General features: G+C 37.3%; 1 protein-coding gene across 5 annotated transcripts in view; it reads right to left on the reverse strand.

The window, feature by feature from the left end:
- Nucleotides 1-22,103, reverse strand: part of CACNA1D (calcium voltage-gated channel subunit alpha1 D) — a 212,219-nt gene that overhangs the window by 18,838 nt on the left and 171,278 nt on the right. For all 5 annotated transcript variants that reach the window (XM_087743000.1, XM_087742999.1, XM_087742997.1 and 2 more), the window contains 6 exons: nt 21,131-21,290; nt 19,747-19,874; nt 19,536-19,632; nt 17,847-17,949; nt 16,636-16,737; nt 9,585-9,715 (listed from right to left, as the gene is read on the reverse strand). In XM_087743000.1, coding sequence (XP_087599126.1) covers nt 9,585-9,715; nt 16,636-16,737; nt 17,847-17,949; nt 19,536-19,632; nt 19,747-19,874; nt 21,131-21,290 — 721 coding nt within the window. The remainder of the gene's footprint in view (nt 1-9,584; nt 9,716-16,635; nt 16,738-17,846; nt 17,950-19,535; nt 19,633-19,746; nt 19,875-21,130; nt 21,291-22,103) is intronic.

Genomic DNA, 22,103 nt, shown 5'->3' on the forward strand with positions numbered 1-22,103 from the left:
GGGCTAGTTCTGCCATCATATATACATCTAATATCCATCTCAGCTCACCAGACTGAAAACCTGCCTGGTTCACAAGGCTGTTAAATCAGTCAGGTGGATCACATTTCTAAGAAAATGTGTTTAATAACCCCAGTATATTGCAGAACACAAAATTGTTCAGTTCTGTTCATCTCTTAATTTTCCAACACAAAGTATTATTATTTGCTATACACAAATGTCTTTGCTAATGTACCTGTAACTGGAAAAAATAAATTTTTTTTCCTCACATGGTTGTTAATATTTATGTGCATTTACCCTATACCTTTTAGCAAATTTTGTTTTCATCAAAGACACTGGAAGATGAAAGGGTCTAAGAGAACAGATAAAACATGCAAGAGATGTTTAGGCACCAGTTCTATAGGGATAACATTGATCAAAACTGCATCATTGAATTATTCATGCTGTTCTGCAAGAGGACATCTGTTGTTTCTCCTAGGTTTTTCTATTTTGTTGTTGTTTCTTTGAAGTAGAGGAAGAAAAGAGATTAATGCTACTATGTTTGATTGCCTCTAATTCTATTCTAGAGATTTCACTAGAAGTTTGCAAAAGAACTTATTTCTTATTCAGACACTTTCTCTCCAAAATTTAATTTTTGATGCCTTCCTTGCTTAATTTTTTCCTTGTAGGCATGAGAAAGATGAGACGTATCAGTCCAGTGGTGAGTTAGCAAACCAGTGACACACGGTGCACTGAACAACATAATTACATAATAAACCCAAGCACGTCTTTAAAGAGGCTTTCCTGTAAATGCACAAGACGACTTCAAATTAACATGATAATTCTGTGCAGCTGTGCTTTATGAGGCGTAACAGCACCTGCAATGTTTTCAAGATGGCACAAGGCACTAATACACCAGTGCTGTGTCCTAAATAGCATCTCAAGAGACAATTAATGATGCCCCTGTCTCTGACACAGCATTGAGATGACACACATGTGCTTTCAAATGCTGAAATAACAGAGCTGCAGGAGTCCCTCAGTGAGAAAAAATGTCATATGACTAATAACTGTATTTCTGAATTGATCATTTAGAGAGAAATAAGCTTAAAGATGCTTGAAAAGCACCTCACACCAAAACATCAAAACATTTAAAAGTTAAACATTAAACCATTAAACAGTTAAAATTTTAAAAAGACTACATTTAACAAATGCCAAATAGATTTTAAATCAATTTTCCACATCTACAGTATGCATAAAACAGTAACACCATTTTAGAGATATGTCTTATATCAAGAAATTTGTGTATAACGCAAGACTCCAGAGTCATAACATTTAGAAAAACATTTAAATGCCTATAAATACTGGAACTATGAAAAGATAATTTTGCTTATATCTAAACTCAGCCCACATCCATTGTGAGGTATAGTACAACCTACATATAGATGCAGTTTAAGCTTAGTTTAAGAAGTACAAGCACAATACCCTTATCTAAATAATAAGAATCACTATCACCTACACTATTTCTAGTCATGTAAAATACACAATGCTCCCTCTTTTGAGGCATCTTACAGTGACACCAGGAAATGGAAAAGACAGTTGTAAGCTTTGCTTCATGGATTTTAGAAGAATGATGGATATTTAAAGTATATTGCTATATAAACTCAGTGGATCTGAAATAAAGCATAAACATGAATTCTAAATACTTAGGTCTTCAGAGCTTCAGAACACTGAAAGCCTATGACTCTGAAAATGTTCATATAAACCATTACATTTGTAGATAATGAACATGTTTTTACTACCTGCTTATTTTACAGCAAAGAAAACTAAAAAGAACAAAAACCCCCAAAGCTACGCTGACACTTTAACACAAAAATAAATTGAGGTTAGTATGAACAGAATACAATGCAAGAACTACTAAAATAAGAAAAGAAGCATGCAGAAAAATAGCTGAATAGACCTACGCTATAGCAGTGAACATAAGAGACATAGTAGACAAGCCTCGATTCCCCAGTGTTATTCATCTTCATGGAGCCCATCTTCTAACGCTGAAGCTGAGTGCCGTGCTCTACAACTACACAAAAGCTCTGTGCTTTCAGTCAAACCCAGGCTCCCTTCAAGCTAAGCCTTTCTGTGAACACAACATGAACATGGAAGCACAATTAAATTGAACTTGAGCAACATATTAACCCCTCAGCTGATGCCTACTAGAGTTTTTTTTCTCTTAGTGTTTACTGCAGGGTTGGTATTACTTATAAAATTTGCAGAGAGAAAAAAGCATAATTAGTTTAATTTGAACCACGTTCCCAAAATCAAGTTCAGCTCAATAAATCAGTGCTTTTGTGTGTACTTGTGAAGGGAAATATCTTTTAACTTGTATTTGTATGTGTTAACAAAGGAGGTTGCATGTAAATAAATGTGAAATATAGATGCAAACATTACCTAGTTTCAAGTAAGCATTTTTCCTAGGAAAAATAATGTAGAATGAATTCATTTACTCTAAGTACTAGACAAAAGTAATTAAACTTGTTCATGCTTCACTTAACATGTATTTTACTAGCAATGTGACTACTGTTTGGCTCAATACAAATTTCCATCACTAAAAAAAGGCATCTCCTAAACTACTGCTACAAATATAATTTTGTTCTGCTTTTACCCAGAAAATATATTTGTTCTCACTGCTTAAGTATCAGTCAATACCATAAGAAAGGCACTGGGAGCCCTAAGGACTTTTTTTTTCTCATGTCCTAGGAGAATATATAACACCACCAAAATGATTAGTAAATAGTTAACGTGAGCTGGTCACCTATCATTTCAGAACCACTTGCTTTTCTTCCCTTCATGAGGAGTGAAAACCCCTAGGTCTGCAGAGGACAGACTGTTGTAATTCCAAGGAATATTGTTATTTCACTTCTAAAGATGTTTTTGGTGACAATATGCAAGCTTAGACAGACTGCTGTTAGTTGTAATTTGAAGTGTCCTTTTCTGAGTGAGGAGGAATTTGAAACTTCATGGCAAAAAGACTTTACTGAATAGCCTGAGCAGGTATCTCCTGAGACCCACTTCTCTTTCTAGAGTGCTTTCTCTTCTCTGATTACATGTACCCAAACAGCAGCCTGTGTTAGGCTAACAGCAAATGCTGCATCCTTGAGGAAAAACTGAGCTATACAGAATAAAAATCACCCTGAATGCAGTTATTGTGGAGGAAGAAGGGGAATCCCTGCCTGCTGCATGCTCTGGCATTCACAAAGCAAATCTAGTTTTGCAGGGAGCTCTGTTCTAATCTCCTAACTCAGCGCAAACTTTTATTGTTTCTTCTCTCTCCCAAACATTTCTCAAACCCCGTATCAGCAGAAGCTGTTTTCTGTATTCCAGGTGGGTTGAGGTTCTGGCTCCAAAATGGTGAGGGGGCTGCCAGTGACACTCTCTTGACATAGTACGCAAGTTTTGGTGTCATGCAACAAATAAAATTCAGGCAAAGGATGAGATTTTCACAGTTTCATGTGTTAAAACTCCTAAAGTCATAATGACAAAAAAAATGTATTCTGTACTTATTCTAGTGGTAATTCAGAAGCTGCTGATTTCACAGCTTCTACACTGTCACCTGAGAGGCAGACGAAGCCACTCCTCACACTGCAGGGCATGGAAGAGTCTGATCAAATGCTGGACACGGTTGAATAAAATCTCTTACAGAAGGGAATGTTTGCCCACCCACCACTATCAGTTCTCCTGTTCTTTCTCTAGTTTAGCTTGTTACACTACCATTACACTGTGGAAAGCCACCCAGATCGTGAAAGAGGCATTTCTAAGAAATATTTTATCAAATTAAGGACCAAATATCACTACCTTGCAGAAAGAGAAATTCAAGTAGAAATTCATTCTTTTTAGAGAAATGGGAGGGGAAGAAAAAATATTCTTTACAACAGGTGTTTTTAAAGCTTTGTTAGTTTTTGTATTAGAGAATTCAATATCAATTTCAACTGTTTTCAGTCTTGTTATATACTTGTCACTGATCATGATCAACTATAACATCCTCTTACTTAACAGTTTCAAAAGGGCAAAGGCAGCAGTTTTAACAGCACTGCACGAAAAGTGCAGCTCATTTAAAGTGAAAGCAGAAGCAAGTGCAACTCCTTTAAAGAACTGCTTTCATTTTTGTTGACAAAAAGGTGGGGCAACTCTCCATTACCTATAAAACTCTCAGAACCTTGGAGGGGAAAAAACGCACCTTATTTTCTTTGTTTTTTTCTTGATGTTTTGCATCTGACACCTTTGACATCAGAGAAGCAGCAGCCAAGAGGATTCCCTTAGCGTGATTCCCTGTTTCTGTACATCTTTATCACTGATGTCAGATACATAAATATCATCAGGGCTACGAAGTTAATGCATGCCGCAAGTTATGATTATTTTGTTTTGTTTTATAGAGCAATATAGTAAAGGAAGAACCTAAAGCAATAGAAAACTTTTTTCACTAGTTCAAATTTTTCAAACATTACCTGAAATTACATTTGAGTGTCAGCATTGTAACTTTAACTAGAAGTAATTAAGGATGCAAGAGGTGTGTACGTAAGAAAGCAGGGTTAAGTAAACCAGTTAATTCAGAAAGCATAAAAAACCCTGTTAATTATTTCCTCAAGCCACTGAACCTCCTCTAACTCAAAACTGCTTTTCAATAACTATGTGACAATACATAACAAAATATTCCTTAAAAGTAAGAAAAAAGTACCTCCCTTGCATTCTTCAAAAGTCAAAGGATGATAAAAGTTACTTCAAATTTAGGAGCATTTTATTGACAAATATACACTAATAACTGGTTCAAGTGGGATAAGAGGCTTGATAAAGTAAATTTTTGCTGTAGTAATTTGGCTGTAAAGTGTTGGAAAAACATTCTGATGCCAACATAACTGCACACATAGAATGCTTTGATCTAGTGAACTGTGAATGACAGAAAAGACATTTGGGAGAAGGGTAAAATTAAGGTGCCATTGATTATTACATCTACTGCCAAAACTTCTTGGTCTAACCAAAAAAAAAAGTGTATCTTTTTACTTAATCTTGAAATTAAATCCTTTCTGTGTCACTCTAAAGATAACATCTTCTAAGAACAGTATTTTTACACATGCTCCTTAGTCAGTCTGCCTTCCTGGGTCCACAGGCTTCCAAGGGCAGATTTATTCCCACACTTGTTGAAACAGGACTTATTAACGTGACTAATGTAGGCCACTGGAAAACCTCATTGGAATTCCCTGAGCTCAGAGAATTTTGTCCTGTGTTATCCAAATCTCTTCAACTAACTAAAGATGGTGTAGATGACTCCTTATCTTTTATACCAGGGGGTTTTCTGAAGTGCTTTTCTTGCTGAAAATATTAGGTTTTATGGCCTTGAATTCCAGTTGTAATATTGTGAAGATTTTGCTTTGCAGTTCTACAAAACTTTTTATCTTGCATGCCAAAGTTCTTGAATTATTGCACACCATTTTTCTGCCTATGTTAACATAAGTCATTCCATCAGAAACAGCAGCATGAGAAGTAAATGTTTTGGACAGTTTTAGCTAAAAGCAAGGCATACAACTTAATATCCTAGAATATAACCGAAGGACTAGTTTAAAAAAAAAAAAAAAGTAGCCATAACTCTCTTGGAAGAAGCAGTGCCTTTGGCCATATGACAGTTACATGGTTTTCCCTTCAGTATCTTCAAAAGTACTGAACAGAACTATAGTAAAAACAAAAAAAAACCAAACCAAAACCCCAACAAAATATCACTGAGAACGTGAGGAATAAAGGATGGCAAAGAGGAGCGATGTATGTTAAAAAATTTGTTACCTTCTCATAGAACGGGGAAAATTGCAACATCCATTAATTTCTAGCCTCAACAGTTATCCTGAGAATGAAAACACAGAATGGGTTTTGTCACAAGGAGCATGTACCTTCTCTCTCAAAGCGGATGTCTACTGCCTGCAGCCAGGAAAAGGGTGACATGGCCAACTATAGGAATCAGCAGGATTATAAAACTGTAACTCGCCTCTCGCTTCATTCAACAGATAGGAATGGATTGTAAAGCTTGATAACATGTTGTTTTCTCCCTTTCTTGCAGGAGAAAGGAGACAAGGAAGGCCAGGCTAGATAATGCAGCAATTGCAGGGTTTACGAGATCCTTAGGAAGCATGTTCTTAACTAATTAACTAGTCCTGCAGATAATTCCAACTACCCTAAGAGAAAGTTACAGATGTCAGCAAAAGTACAAGAGCATTTATCGCTCATACAGCTTTTGACACAAACTGGAACAGGTGACATTGCTTTTTATCTGCTGGTTTGCTTCAGGATTTTGCGACATAACAACCGATCTGTGATAGGGTGAGATGTTGAAGAGAATATGAAAATACGGTTGGTCTTGTTCTTTACAAATAGAAGAATCGGATGGCTGGAAAGCCTTTTCTTATTGTAGCCTGATAAAAGTATTTACCTCATCTTATTTAAAGCTTTAAGCAAACAGTTCCTAGTTTAGGAAGGTTCTCAATGACAGAGCTTGAAAAACTAAAGACAGACTTAGCCCAGCTTCTGCTGCTCTCATCACTTCTAGCAGTCCAGAAAGCAGAAGCTCTTTGCAGTGGTATTATCATGACTACTAGATGCTGTGAGATCTTAACTAGTTTAAAGGAGAAACTAAAGAAAAGCTGCTGCTGAAGCCACATCCCTGCCCTGGTTACAGGAAGTTTCTAATTTCAAAAAGAAAGTTCTCAAAACAATGAAAAGATAAGGTAAATACAGCCAAGAATAAAAACAAAGGTCCTATATTTACTGGCAGATTTCAGTGACAGGAACTCAGGTGTAGCTGAGGATATTTCTCCCCTCCAGAAAGGAGAGAAGGCTGACTAATTTAGTACTTTTTTTGTTCACAATCTGTTCCACCCATACCTTAGTAAGCAAAGTCAGGTGCTGCAATAATGTAGGTGCAGTTTGTATGATTAGTTTACATGGAGATATATAAATAAACAGTAAATTCATCTGAATGAACTGGGTAATAAAGATACAAGTCCACTGTGATTGCTATATGAATTTCCTTCAGTGTTTACGATGGAAGTGTGGTGTATATTAACATTATAGTCATCACATTTTCCCTAAGAAACTGGATGAGAGACAGAGTGATATTGCATGTTTCTGCTTTTCTCAGTACGTTGTTTACCAGAGAGATCTGCAAACATTAGTTTACTTAGAGTATTTGAGAGAGTAAGTGGAAAAATAGCTACAATTAGCTCTCCAAGAACTGAAATAACATCTTCATCTTCTAGTTACAAGCCTTTCACAGATCATTCAACAAAATTTCTGTAGTTGAAAAACAAGTTTGATGGTATACCCGTAAATTATGCTGACAAAAATAGTTGTTAAGAATATAGGTTTTTGAAAACATTGAAGTTTTATAAGCACTTAAGCTTTGGACAAAGCAAGTTTGGAATGAAGAGGCTGAAAACGGAGAGACATCAGATTTTTATACATTATAAGGCCAAAAGTATCCTCTGTGATCATTTATACTAACTTCCCCATAATACATCCCACAGGACTGTTCTCGGGGGCATTGATCAGAAGAAATTAATTCCTTGTTGAAGTAGAACATCTCTTTTAGAAAGATATCCAGCTCTGTTTTAAACCTGTATCCTCATAAAACCAATCATTCTAACATGGCATTTTTACTTTGAATTTGACTTGCTGTAGCTTCCAGTATTGAATGGTAGTATCCTTTATATGCTGCACTGAAACCCCGTAAGTCTGGGCTTTTTCCCAACCATAGGTTCACGTTTCTTTGAAATGGCGTTTCCACTTTTATTTCGTAAATCAAGTTGAGTTACTACTGATTTGTTAGAAAGACAGAAGTAGAAGACAAGAAAATGGGGAGAAAGAAAGAAATGATCTTCCCATCTACCAGCCTAGCTCATTTTATTACCACAGGAGCACTGTTTTCATCAGCAAAAAAGTAAGTGCCATGCCTCAAATCCCATAAGCCTTTGCAGATTCCTAGCAGAGATTTATGGTCATTTTTTTAGCTGTTTGGAATTGAAAAATGTTTGTCTAAAGACAGAGGAAGAGCTAATTCCTTCCAGTTTCATCTTGCCCTCCATCTTTGTTATTGAACAGGAAGCGCGATCTGATAATAAACAACAGAGCACACCCACATTTGGAAACTCAGCATTTGTTTCTATGTTGTTACGTGTGCAACTTTGAAAATACAAGTGGAAAATTGTAATACTGTGTCTTAAAACTAACTTTGAGCTCCTTCTGCTCAAATGCTTCTGAAATGAAGTTGTCTGCAAAGTCCTCCCTAAAATTCCAGTGTCTTTCACTTCCCTCTCAACTGTTTCCAGTCTTTTTCTTTTCATCTCTTCCATTCCCCATAACTTTCTTTTCTCTCATGATATGCAAATGTAGTTCATACTGTCCTGGCAAGCCATGTGCTCACACATCAATAGCAAGAATCGTGATGAATCTTTCTCTGTCTGTTGCATCTCATGCTTACGGTGACTTGGAACAGAATGTGTGTCAGAGCTGCCAGCAGATACATTCTTAGGGAACAGGAATGAAACAAATTACCCACTTAAGACAAAGATCATTCTGCTAGATCAAAGTACAAACGTGCAGGATTTTTAACAAAGAAAACAGTATCTGAGGTTAACACATTCCTCCCCTTTTAGAAAGGGATTTTCACAATGTATTCCTAAATTTTGGCATCAGAATAAAAAGCTATCAGAAATATTAAATATCTTTATAATTTGTAGGAACCTACTCAGCATTAACTGAAATTCAGAAAGTCCCAGTCCAATAAAAATGGTGCAGTGTATGATGTCTGGAATTATTTGAGGACAGCCTTCCATTTGCCTGTTTCAAATTTCATAATACAAAGGGTATCACTGGACAGAAATCTTCAGAATATACTCTTTAGATCACATATACTCTATGGACTGCTTGCTGCAGGCCGGTTGAGAGACAGATGGCCAAATCGATTGTCCTGGTTTCCATTTGATAGCTTGTTTTAAGAGACAGAGAGAAGTATATGACATTAATGTAGTATGCTAATATTACTTCCTATAAAAGAAATTGTTCAATGTGAAGTTCAGAATTTGAAAATATTAAAAAATACTGATAGGAAAGTATTTCACCAGTAATCATAAGTGGAAAAGAAAAAGAACAATGAGAATTAAGAAGAAAAATGATACCATATAAAAACCTCTTTACTATGAGATAATGCGTTTCTGAGAACTGGCTTATAGCATTGTAGGAACACAAGAAATTAAACAGTTAAAGCAAAACAAAGAACAGAAATGATAGCTCAGAACTTCATTTATCTGATTTTACTTCACACTGCGATGTCTCAACAAGACTTGCTAAGAAATTTTATAACTGTTGCTACTCTTTGAGTAATCCACAGAGAATAACATTTTGCACTTACCTTGTTATAGACAGAATAGCAGGATTACATTTTACTTTTCTGACCAATAAGGGCCAAAAGTGTCCCAGCTAAATAAAATTCTTGCAGCACTGCACAATCATCAATATTCATCTACCTGCTATTTCAAGTAAGCTCACACAATGGTTAGTTAAAAATGTAAAACCAAAATCACCTGCAGAGCAATCGTGGTATTCTTCGCAGGATATTTCCCCACCAGTCCTTGTTCTTTGCGTTTCTTGAATTTCCTAAAGTAGTCCTGTATCAGGAAGGTGGCATAGAACTTCCCCACGGTTACCTCATCATCTAAATGAACAGACCAGACAGATCTCTCCCAAGTCAGCACATTTATCAATAGCCTGTACACTCGTATCTGATTTGGGGGGAAAAATGTGATGGGTGCAATAGATACTATGTTTTCAGCTTACAACAATGGAACCTGTAACTAGCTTAAAAGCAATGTTTTCGCAAGCAGTCTAGGCTCAGTCAGTTAAGTGAACTCATCCTTAATAAAGAAGAAAATACAATAATTTACCAAGTCTCATGTATTTCGAAGTTTGTTTAAGTTTCTAACAAAACCATAAACATGTTTGTGTATGCATAGAAACTACAAGACTGGCTTCAGTTACTTCGAATAAATGGAATAAAATAAAAGCTACTATGACTTACATACACTTAATTTTATGAAAGGCAGGTCCTGCTTGACTAACCTGATCTCCTTCTATGACAAGCTGACTCGCTTAGTCGATGAGGGAAAGGCTGTGGATGCTGTCCACCTACAATTTAGTAAATTTGACACCGTTTCCCAAACCATTTTCCTGGAGAAACTGGCTGCTCATGGCTTGGACGGCATGCCCTTTGCTGGCTAGAAAACTGGTTGGATGGCCAGGTCCAAAGAGTTGTGGTGAATGGAGATAAATCCAGTTGGCGGCTGGTAACAAGTGGTGTTCTCCAGGGCTCAGTACTGGGGCCAGTTCTGTTTAATGTCCTTATCAATGATCTGGATGAGGGGATCGAGTGCACCCTCAGTAAGTTTGCAGATGACACCAAGTTGGGTGGGAGTGTTGATCTGCTGGAGGGTAGGAAGGCCCTACAGAGGGATCTGGACAGGCTGGATCGATGGGCCGAGGCCAACTGTATGAGGTTCAACAAGGCTGAGTGCCGGGTCCTGCACTTGGGTCACAACAACCCCATGCAATGCTACAGGCTTGGGGAAGAGTGGCTGGAAAGCTGCCTGGCAGAAAAGGACCTGGGGGTGTTGGTCGACAGCCAGCTGAATATGAGCCAGCAGTGTGCCCAGGTGGCCAAGAAGGCCAACACCATCCTGGCTTGTATCAGGAATAGTGTGGCCAGCAGGACTATGGAAGCGATCGTCCCCCTGTACTCGGCACTGGTGAGGCCGCACCTCGAGTACCGTGTTCAGTTTTGGGCCCCTTGCTACAAGAAGGACATCGAGGTGCTGGAGTGTGTCCAAAGAAGGGCAATGAAGCTGGTGAAGGGTCTAGAGCACAAGCCATATGAGGAGCGTCTGAGGGAGCTGGGGTTGTTTAGCCTGGAGAAAAGGAGGCTGAGGGGAGACATTATTGCTCTCTACAACCACCTGAAAGGAGGTTGTAGCGAGGTGGGGGTCGGTCTCTTCTGCCAAGTAACAAGCAATAGGACAAGAGGAAATGGCCTCAAGCTGCGCCAGGGGAAGTTTAGATTGGGTATTAGGAAAAACTTCTTCACCGAAAGGGTAGTCAGGCACTGGAACAGGCTGCCCAGGGAAGTGGTTGAGTCCCCATCCCTGGAGGTATTTAAAAGACAGGTAGATGTGGTGCTTAGGGACAGGGTTTAGTGGTGGACTTGGCAGTGCTAGGTTAACGGTTGGACTTGATGATCTTAAAGGTCTTTTCCAACCTAAATGATTCAATGATTCTATGATTTTATGTTCATAAGAGTGGCTCTATAAAAAAAAAAAGGTCCTGCTTACAACATCTTATTTTTTTTCACTGCTGAACCAAAGTTGCTTAGTCAGTGTATCACTATAGCATTGTTCTAATTGCATAAGGATTTAGACATCTTCACAGCCTGCTTTGCTATGCACATTTTTTAATTGGTGTCATGCCCTGACTGTAATACCCGAGCATCTTCCAGTTTGAATTTTATTTGTGTCCCAGATGCTCATGTTGGGTTGTATCTTCTGCTGTCTTACTGTCACCCAATAAAACAGTTTCTAGACTCTGAGGAAATCCCACAGAGGTTACAATTTCACATATTTTCTATGAGGCTCTTATTTAAGTGAGGATGTGGTCCTTAGCCACCTTCTAGACAGATGATGATGATAATAGTAAATATGAAACAACATGGCCTTTTCCCACATCATTGTATCAGCTCTGCAGTGCTGACAGAATATAAAATAACTTCCATCAGTTAATTTATTACAATTCAAAAGACAGGCAAACCCTGTTTTGCAGTAAAACCTAGCATTTTTAGAGAGTCACTGTTGTGAACAAAATCCAAATTTCAAAGTTTTCAAAGTTCAAAGGCAGGTAACTTATGAGGATATCGAAATCGCCTGGTTCATAGCATGTTAAGAATGTACGTGCCTGTTTTATGAGTCCCATTGAATCATTCAGCTGTGCAAGTTTGATCTCTTGATGAGCAACGCTTGCCAGAAAACTAGGAATAGTTTTCTATTCAAAAACATTGCTTTTGTTTTCACACACTTTTTTCCCCCTAGAGTTATCTGGCATGAAGTTAGCTATTTCCTCTTCTGCTGTGTAGCCTAATCTCTCTATTTTTTTCAGTATCTTGAGATAGCTATTTGCAACATGGTTGCTAGTTGGCTACTGCCATACATAAAGGAGGGCTGGTATGGTTTAGGCATCAAAGTTCTCTCCCCTGTTAAGGCCCACATCCTGACGGACAGTAAGTTCCTGTCATTCCAGTTGCCCTTGCTGGGACAGACAGGTGCTTAACACATCTCAGGATCTGGGTTACTCTGTACGGTTGTGACTTGACTAAACACAGAAAATCTAACGTGCCCAGACACATTTTAACACACCTTTGTTAGAAAGTATGGATTTTTTGTAGTTTTATGTCATTTGTTTTCTCCATATTTTAACTCTAATGAAGCTTTAGGATAGACTTGAGTTTGGTTTTTCATTTTGTTTTGTGGGGTTTATTTTACATATGAACACATTCCGTTAAGCAAGCTTTGTCTCTAATAATTGTCAAGCAAATTTTCTAATTGATTGTCATATACTGTAATGTCATACATTAACATTTGATTAAGAGTCTCCTTGTGTCTTTGTTTTATCAATAATATGTCCCAAAGTATCTCACTAATGATAGTATTTCTAATAGTATTTTTACCTGTAATATGACAGCTTTTGCTAATTTAAATTTAATTAACTTTCTTCTTTTTGTGACTTTGATGCTTTCACATCAATAAAAAGGATGGGGAAATCCACTCCATGTACAATACTGCTTAAACTCATTTTTACCTCTGTGACAATATTTGTCTCAAAATGAATCCTCTACCATGCAAAATAAGCTCCTCTCATTCTAATGTCTGAAATGGGCTGTATGCATGTGAGAAAGTACGACAGGCTTTAAGTTCAGTAAAATTGTACCAGGGATGTATTCTCGCAGAATTCTATTTGTCTTTAAATGTATCAAAGCAAAAATAATTACAATAATGGCTTTAAAATATCTTGGTTGGGAGACTAGTCTGTTGCAGGAAATATCTTAGCACACTGAAGAGCCTGCTCTGCCAAATACTGACATCTCTTCAAAGGTCCAAGTCCCCCCAGTTCCCACTAGGAAAAAGGAGGAACTCCACAGCTCACAAGAAAAGCTCCCCAGTCTACAGATTCAGTCTCAGTAGTAAAAAGCTTTTTAATTGACTCCCCAAATCTAATTTCTAAACCTTTTCTGAATATTTGCTTTGATGTTCATCTGTAATCTCTCTTGGCAGCTCCTCAGGAAACTAACAGTGTTTTGTATTAGGAAGAGATCTCTTATAAAGCATCTGATCTAAACTTGCCTTCCTTAGTTTAGCTGAATCCATTGATCTGCAATGTAGCCTTGGTCAAACTCCCCAGATAAGCCTTTCCCCATGCTTTATACTATTTTGTTTCAAGTATTTGAACAGAACTTTTAAGGAAGTGATATAGCAAATGGCTCCTAGAAAGAACAAGCACACAGAAGTGACAGACTTGATATAACATATACTAATATGGGTTGCACTTAGAGCATGTCTCAAGTCAGGCTATGACACTGCATGACTACTGACTGTACCTGAGATGACAGTACCTAGAAAGTCTCAGTATGCAGAAATGAAGGGCCCTTATTGATCACTCTGGACACACACCAACTTTTTATAAGCATATTAGATGAATGCATTACCAGTTTGCTAAATTGTGCATGCCAAAGTCTGTATGTATGAACAAGATGCATGTGTACTTCACAGGCACAGTCAGTTGTACTGCAGACACGTGCACACAAGAACTGAAGCCTGGCCAACGGGAGCCATCCTTGACTTTGTTTTTTGAGTAACACACATATAGCCAGATATAGACAGGTATAGGGAGGCAGCTAAGCATAACTGACCACAGAATAGACAAATCTATAGTTACAATTAGTGACAGCAAAAGGAATCATTTCAGTAGGAAGTTTTTGGAAGAGGGCAAAAAGTATTAGGCAGGATTAAATGGGCTTGCAGGTGGAGACTGGGGAGTTCAGAGAATACAGGTGAATCTTTAGTGAGTTGTATGTATTCCTCTTACTGTCTAGTCTCCTAAGAATGTTAACTCATTCAGGCATTTGACTGACATTCTATGTTTTTGCAAAGCAGTTTCATTTTTCTGTACTGAAAATGTGTTGCTAACTATTAACAGTTTAATTAAGTTACAGTAATGAGTTATTTAACCAGTACCAATAATTAACTAACTGTTCACTTCTAGTGCCTCTATTTACAATTCAGGAAAAAAATGGTATACTGATTATTTTCATTCTGCTCCGCAAATAACTGTTCTGTTTGTGTTCTGGAGGCATTGTCACGAGCACATGAAGGATCTAGCATTCAGTAATACCAGCAAAAGTAATACTGGAGAAAAACATTATAAACTAGACGGCTCAATACTTTTAAGTGCAAGTGATTTTAACATATTGAATTTGGATGCTTTGTTGATTTATACCGAACAGAATTTTCTGTCTCCTAGTAGATTGTTATTATCAGCTGTCACTGGTGTTATTGTCATATACAATTTTCTATTGAATATTGAGCATCAATAGAAACTAATTTCCACTGTATACTAAGCCATTTTATACTCCTATGACATATGAATGTAAAATAGCTATATTCCTCTTTTTTTCTAGGTGGGTTACAATTTTCAGTTTTCAGGTAAGTCACAACAAGGTCCACAGAGAAACAAACCAAACTGAAATAAAAATTCGTAAATCTTAAGGACTTCCCAACATGTTCTTATTTGTACTGGGTTGTAGAAGCCATACTGTTTCCTATCAATCACGCAGTGATCCAGGTTTTCAGCCTTCTAGCTACACTGAAGAGCTACATTTGCAGAATAAATAGTAGCAATGAATTTTAGTATAGCTGAAAATAAATAGACAGCTTACATTCAGCAATGAAATGAAGCTGAAGTTAACAGTGAGTTACTATGTGAGATTAGTTCTAGGAATGTAATCTTTACAGATCCTTTGTCAGATTGATTTAGGCAGGCACAGCTCGCTATTCTGAAGCATGCATCTCTATTTCAATAAAAAAATGTAGGGGAATAAAGTTGGCAAGAGGCAACACTAATTCCATGCCACCACCCTAAAACAGAATTGCTTCAGAATATTCGAAAGACTCATAGTTGAAAGGAACAGAGGCTGCAGAAAAAGCTCAAGCACATAGTTACAACAATAACAAAGCAATCCATCTATGCCATGCAAGCACTTAGGTGTAAGGCTAAAAACAACAGAGTAGAGCACGAAAAGTTGTTTTAAATGTGCAGTATCAGTTCCCCTTTGGATAGTCAAATTTGCTAGATTTTTGCCTTCATCCCCACTGTTATCTGGCAGCCACCACACCAGTAGCAAGTGGCTCCCTCCAGCGACAAAGCTAATGCTGCTGCTTGGGTCATGCTGAACAGCAGTGCAGCCAGCATGCTCTTCCTCCCCTAGAGACTGAGAGTATCACCTTCAGAAAGGGATCAGCCTCCACCACCATCAGGCCTGGGATCTTGAGTCTGCTTCCAAACCTGAGTCTGATCAGTCTTGAAAGCTGCCGTAACACTATAAAAGTACAATAAACTACAAGAAATACCAGATGATTACAATGGACCTGTGTATTGGATGTCTAGATAAATATATCCTGGGTGTGGGTGACAGTGCAACAGATCCTGCACCTTTAAAACTTGAAAAAGCAAGTAAAAACAGTCACCTAAACCTACACTACAGCATATTAATAAAAACATATATATTGAAAAAGGCTAAATATATATATTAGAATATATATATTTCAAGAGAGAGATATAACAATTATTTGACATGTCCTTTTACAGCACGTAGGAACACCTAATATACGTGCCTTGTAGTTCTCGCAAACGTATTGGTGTCATGAGAATTTAGATATCTCTTTACATGGGCTATATTCATATCTCAGTCATACTGGCATAAATCTGAACCATTTCCATTATCTGTTGACTATGGAACTGCTCTGGCTAAAACTAGTGTAACTGAGATAATTTAGCCTCCTGCTTTATCAGTTTAGCAACAAAACTATTTTTAAGCTGGCAATTAAAATTTTTCAGTTTTCTCCCAGAAGTATTCAACATATACGAGGATATAGCTATAATGTAGTGTACATTGTCAAGCTTAATTAGCACAAAACATGTTACTTTGCTCAATGCATTGAAATTAAACTAAGTTTAGTTTATTTTGCTGAATGACTTTAAATCAAGACTAGATTTAAGTCTAATAAGGTATTTTTTTCAAGCAAGAAAATAAGCACAAGATTTTCCTCTCTTTTTGATATAAGGAAGTTGTACTTATCAGTCCTACATGTATTATCTAGTGTAATAGGATATAATTTTCTCTATATTTATTTTGTTATTATTGTTTGTTGTCCTTTAAAGACATAATTGCAAAACTTAGTAATTTTATTTCTTTGGTTTTTAACAATCTAGAAAGACCAAAATGCACAGAGAATAGCATATTGCAAAGTTTATCAGACTGACCGCCAGCTGGAGGGACAACTTGGTCAAGTAATTTCATGCTTGTTTTCTTCCATATTTTCTTTATAACTGCTCTAAGTTCTTCATTTGCTTGCTCTAGGTTACCTGTGGCAATGAAATAGAAAAATGAAGGATGGCAATTATGTTTTAACCAACTGCAATGAATGATCCTTTGGATATTAACTAGCTGTATACAAATAAAGACTGTGATAAGGATGCTTTGCAGCAAGCCTAGGCTACAAGAAGTAGCAGATAACAAGACTACAATAACTAAAGAAAAGAAAGGGTGCAAGACAGCGAGCTCCTAGGGCTTTCAAATCAGTCTCTTGAGTACTGCAGAGGTCAGCCATAATTTGCAGATCTTGGCTCTACTCTGTCACTGCTTAATACCTTCCGCTTAAATTGTGCAGCAAGTGGTGACTTGCTCTTTACAAGCCACTTCTTTCTTGACCCAAAGCCGAGCCTTTATTTGTTTAATCATAGTAATTACTCAGTTGTACAGGCTTGAAAGTTCAGGCAACTGACTACCGAGCAGTTTTTCATCTCTTGCTGTGCTCACCTAAACCACAGCGATGCCTGAGGGGGCTTAATCTGATCAGTTTGTTATTGGCAGTGGAACTCAAATTCTGCTAAGAATACCAGAAGACATGGAACAGAAAGTAGTAAAACATGGTAAAATAATGAAAAAATATATGAAAATAGAAAGAAAATTCTTTGAAACATACCACTATTTTTTAAAAACTCTGATGCAAATGACAGAAATCCATTCAACCCAGTCAGAACTGGCCTCGACCAAACTGAGGATGTTGCTTTCAAGTGTGCAAAAGTTGCAGTTGCACCAATGTGGGATCCAAGACACAAAGTTAAAGAGTAGTGAGGAAGGAGCATCTTGGTTGGACAGAAAGGGGAACTCATTCATTCCTTGCAGTAGAACTCCTGTTATGCCACTGCTACATGTTTTTATCTGACCAGATAAAAGCATATAATAATTTCTGAGATTTCTGGGGCTCTGGCCTCACTGTCCCTTTCCTTTCATTTTCTAGCAAATCATTCCTAGCAACAGTGAATACAACCCATGATCCAAAAGCAAACCAAATCCAGTGAGACTAAGGCAGCCTTACTCATGTCCAACAAAATGAACAAAGTAAATAGTAACTTTTCCTCATTGTACCTTCTGACAAGTGCAGAAAAGGCTTTACACCTAAGAACCTTACCTTCTGTTTTTATCTTTAAAGCAGTCCTAACCAAAGCAAACAAAGTAGCATTGAACATGACGGTTCCATCACTGTTCAGTGGCATATTCATGGCTACTAACCTCTGTAAATGAGAAAAGGGAAACAAATTTTGATGCAGCTTTGTTTGAAAAAAACCTCCTGTAATGTTCATTTCTGAAAAGCTCATGTATTCAAAGAATAATATCCACTGAGAGGCATAAAAATTATATACATCTTCAAAAAACGTTGTCTTCCATCCTAGCTCTGTATAATAACCACCCAATATCGCTTCTTTCTGATATTAATCACATGCATGCTTATACAAGAGCTAAAACTGTCCAGTAGTTTTCATGAGCTATTTATTGAGTTAATTTGAAAACACTGAAGCCCAGTCCTTGGCTCTGACTGTAAGTCACACTATGCAAGTATTAAGGACAAATGCAGTTATTTAAGAGCATGCACTCCAGTTGCAGTCATGGTCCAGGTTTCCCACGGGTTCCTCCAGCCTCATGCTCCATGAAGAACCACAGCACCAGGTCTGTCTTGTATAAGCTGATTCATTTCTCAGGTAACTCTTCAGTGATGCCGTGCATCAATTATGCTACCTATACTGAACTAGTGTGAAAGGAGCTTTCCTCTTTGGATTAGTCCATCTCTGCAGTAGTGTTCACCTTTCAGAGCAGTATTCACTGCGACCCTGTCTGTCAGAAGAACACTATTTAATCTATCAAAATCTTTTCCTAATGTCTGACTAGGATTTTCTTCTATTCTAGTTTAAAAGCATTACCTCAACTGGATAATTTATCTTCATGTATAGATATAGGTTTGCTTTAAGTATGCCTTGTAGCATTCCATTTGAACCCAGTGTTTTATACGTCAACTTACCTATTTATAAAACAGACATAAAAGAAATCCAAATGACAGTGCTGTTGTAACAATCCTTTAATTAAAAGCCATGATCTCATTCCTACTGAAATTGTAAAAACCACAATACCCATAGTTCTGAAGTCCTCAAATTACATAATAATTAATCTCCTTCGTGTTGCTTTTCAACTTTTATATTAAAATGCAATTAATCCTCATCTAAATTACATATCGTGCCTGACAAATTCTACATCATTTTAAATTCCCTTTAATTTTCAGCCTTCTCACTCACTGCTACATATTGCATTGCACACCATTATTCACTTCAGCTTGGTTTATCATCTTGCAGTCCCCACCCTTCAATCTCATTTCTATGTTTCATGTGCAGCAAACTTCTCATCAAAACTTAATTGTCAACTACAGTAAACTATGACCCTCTTCACCCTGGGACTGAAGAGATATCAGAAGTATCACTCGGTTGAAGTAGTCTTATACGTGACACTGGGTCACCAGAAATGCTGGGATGAGGTAGTTCATATACATGACAAAAATAGGCCAATGATAGATTTACAAACTGACCCCTTCCATTTTGATGCGCTGTGACGAATTTTCCATTGGTGGTAACTACTCAAATGACTACACTGAAAAAACCGAGACTAATTTTGCTGTTTTAAAGTAAGCCTGCAAAAAAACTGGAAAACTTGAGAGTGAAGGAGACCTTGTGAACAGACAGGATTACTGTGCATATGTGACACATATTGGGCAGAATGGAATGAACGAATGAACTGTGAGAGAAACCTAGAAAGAAAATAGGGTAAAACCTACCTTGCAGGCCACTCGGTGAGGGCATAATTTACCAAAACCAAGTGGTGGCTGAATGCGTCTCAGTAATGTAACCACATCAAGATGCTTTATCCTTCCCCTAGAACCAACACACATCGGTTACCAAACATACATCCATTCCCAAAGAATATTCTGTGTTCTGCTTTTATTGTTTTTACCAGATAGATCTTATCAGAGAAATGATCTAACTTACTTTGCTTCGGGGTCATATTCTGACCATATCCTTTTGAACTCATCCAAATGATGGGGACCCAGAATAGACCAGTCACGTGTCAAATAATCAAAATTATCCATAATGACAGCCACAAATAAGTTTATAATCTAAAAAAGTAAGTAAGAACAATCTGCCTTAATTATTTTGAAAATTTTAAAAATTATGCAATAAAAATATTTTTATGAGGTAGCAGGTTAAGAATTCAAACAAATAAATTGATCTCATGAACGATGATTTTTGGCAAATATCATCAAATATCACAGAAAATACTTGCTAACGATTTAACTGACTAACTGGAACTCTATCAAGTAATGATATGACAAGAATGCGATTCTATCTTAGAGTACTCAGTCTTTGACATATGCTGTCACATGGTTTTGTTTCTCTTCCTTGATTTGCCAGATCCCACTACATCAAATTAAAGACTGGATCCAATACATGTATTTGACACATTCTAGATCTCAGGAAACAGCTTTTGTATTAATAGGATTCAAAGTCATGACAAGAAGACTTCTGCATACATTTTGTTAACATGGAAGATGATACAGAAGAGCAGAACACGTATGTCTACATTAGTTCACAGAATTCTGTTCGACCACTCTCCTTTTGCAAGGAGAACAGTACTGTGAATAGAACAAATCAACCAGCTTAGACCAGACACCTGCAATGAGGAAAAACATATTTCAAAGATTATTTTAGAGCAAATAATCCATTATGCCATGAATTAGGGAGAAAGGTTATTGTTCACATCTCATGTGCCACAGTTTGAGTACACTTGTAGAGACACGAATCCAAATTCTGCTAAGTTTAAATAATACAAATAGCATTACTAATAAGTCAAAGGAATTGCAGTTTTATTATTAATGCATGTTTAATGATACTATTGAGAAATGCATGAAATAATAGCTGATGAAAAGAATGTTAACTTAGCTGTCAAATGTGCAACCAACCACTCCTGCATACATGTAGTCAGAAGAACATCTTGCACATGGGAATTTAGAATCATTGAATAGTTTGGGTTGGAAGGGACCGCTGAAGGTCATCTAGTCCAACCCCCCTGCATGAGCAGGGACATCTTCAACTAGATCAGGTTGCTCAGAGCCCTATCCAACCTCATCTTGAGTGTTTCCAGCGACTGGGAACCTACAGCCTCTCTGGGCAACCTGTTCCAGTGTTTCACCACCCTCAACGTAAAAATCAGTAAAAGATACAGAATTTACGATGTGTATGGAAAAATATAATCTTGTAAAAATATTTTAGATACGGGATTTTCAATCGTTCTCTGAACTCACTACTGTCTTAGTTCAGAAGAATGTCAAAATGCCAAAGCTCATTTCTGTTAATAAGCACAAGCTAGACTCACCAAAAACGCACAAAGCATGTAAAAACTGATAAAATAAATGATGGCAAAATTGCTTCCACATGTGTATTCTTCCCCTGGATTATAATCGGATTCTGGATCACAGCGTTTTCCAGGCAAACATGCCAGCATGATTTCCTGCCAGGCTTCTCCAGTTGCACACCTTTATAAGGTCACAAAGATAAATTAAGCATTATTTGATGAAAATGGATTAAAGATGTATTAATTTATTAAATTCTGACAAAATGCTTGGAGCTGTACAAGCACAAATGTAAAGCCAGATCGTGAACTTTTCAGAGCAGGAACTAATTAAAAAAATACAGAGCATGTTTCAGAAATGACAAGCATAGATCTGACATTGCAGACATGTTTTATAAGGTAGACTAATGCACCATAAAGGCTTGCGTGTAAAAATTTGAACACCAAACTGTGATTTACAAGTTAAATACTTATTGCAGTGGAGCTGCTGTGTACAAAAGTGGTGTTGGGTATGAAAATCTGTCATAAAAGTTGGAAGTATCTATTTGTAAAAGAGGAATTGCCTTTTCCTCAGCATGGCTGAAGAAATACTTGTCTCTAACTTCTGCTATTGCATTTTTTGCATAGTTGGGCAATGCTCGTGTACAGACCCATGATTTCAAATATTTAAAAGACAACTACATATTTATGGCATTTTTGGATGTGTTCATTACCTAGTTTCAAAGGCGAAAGTCTTTACATGCATAAAGTGACTTAGATCTCATTGGGTGATGCCCTTGGTCTCAGATAAGGAATGACCTGCCAGTTTCGCCAACCAGGTTAGTAACAATGCATAGGAGCCAAGTGGAGTTACAGAACCACAGGCAAGACAGCTCTCAAGGTTGTTACCTTTAGAGGCATCCCTGTTCCATGTCACTCCCTCTCCTTGCTCCAGGACATTTTGAAGCACTCCTGGCAAATGTTTACCGTCTTCTAAAGATCTCTAGTTATGGAGATT

Source organism: Nipponia nippon, unplaced genomic scaffold (assembly GCF_047370975.1).
Source record: "Nipponia nippon isolate SJK-2023a ecotype South Korea unplaced genomic scaffold, ASM4737097v1 scaffold_9, whole genome shotgun sequence".
NCBI lineage: Eukaryota > Metazoa > Chordata > Aves > Pelecaniformes > Threskiornithidae > Nipponia > Nipponia nippon.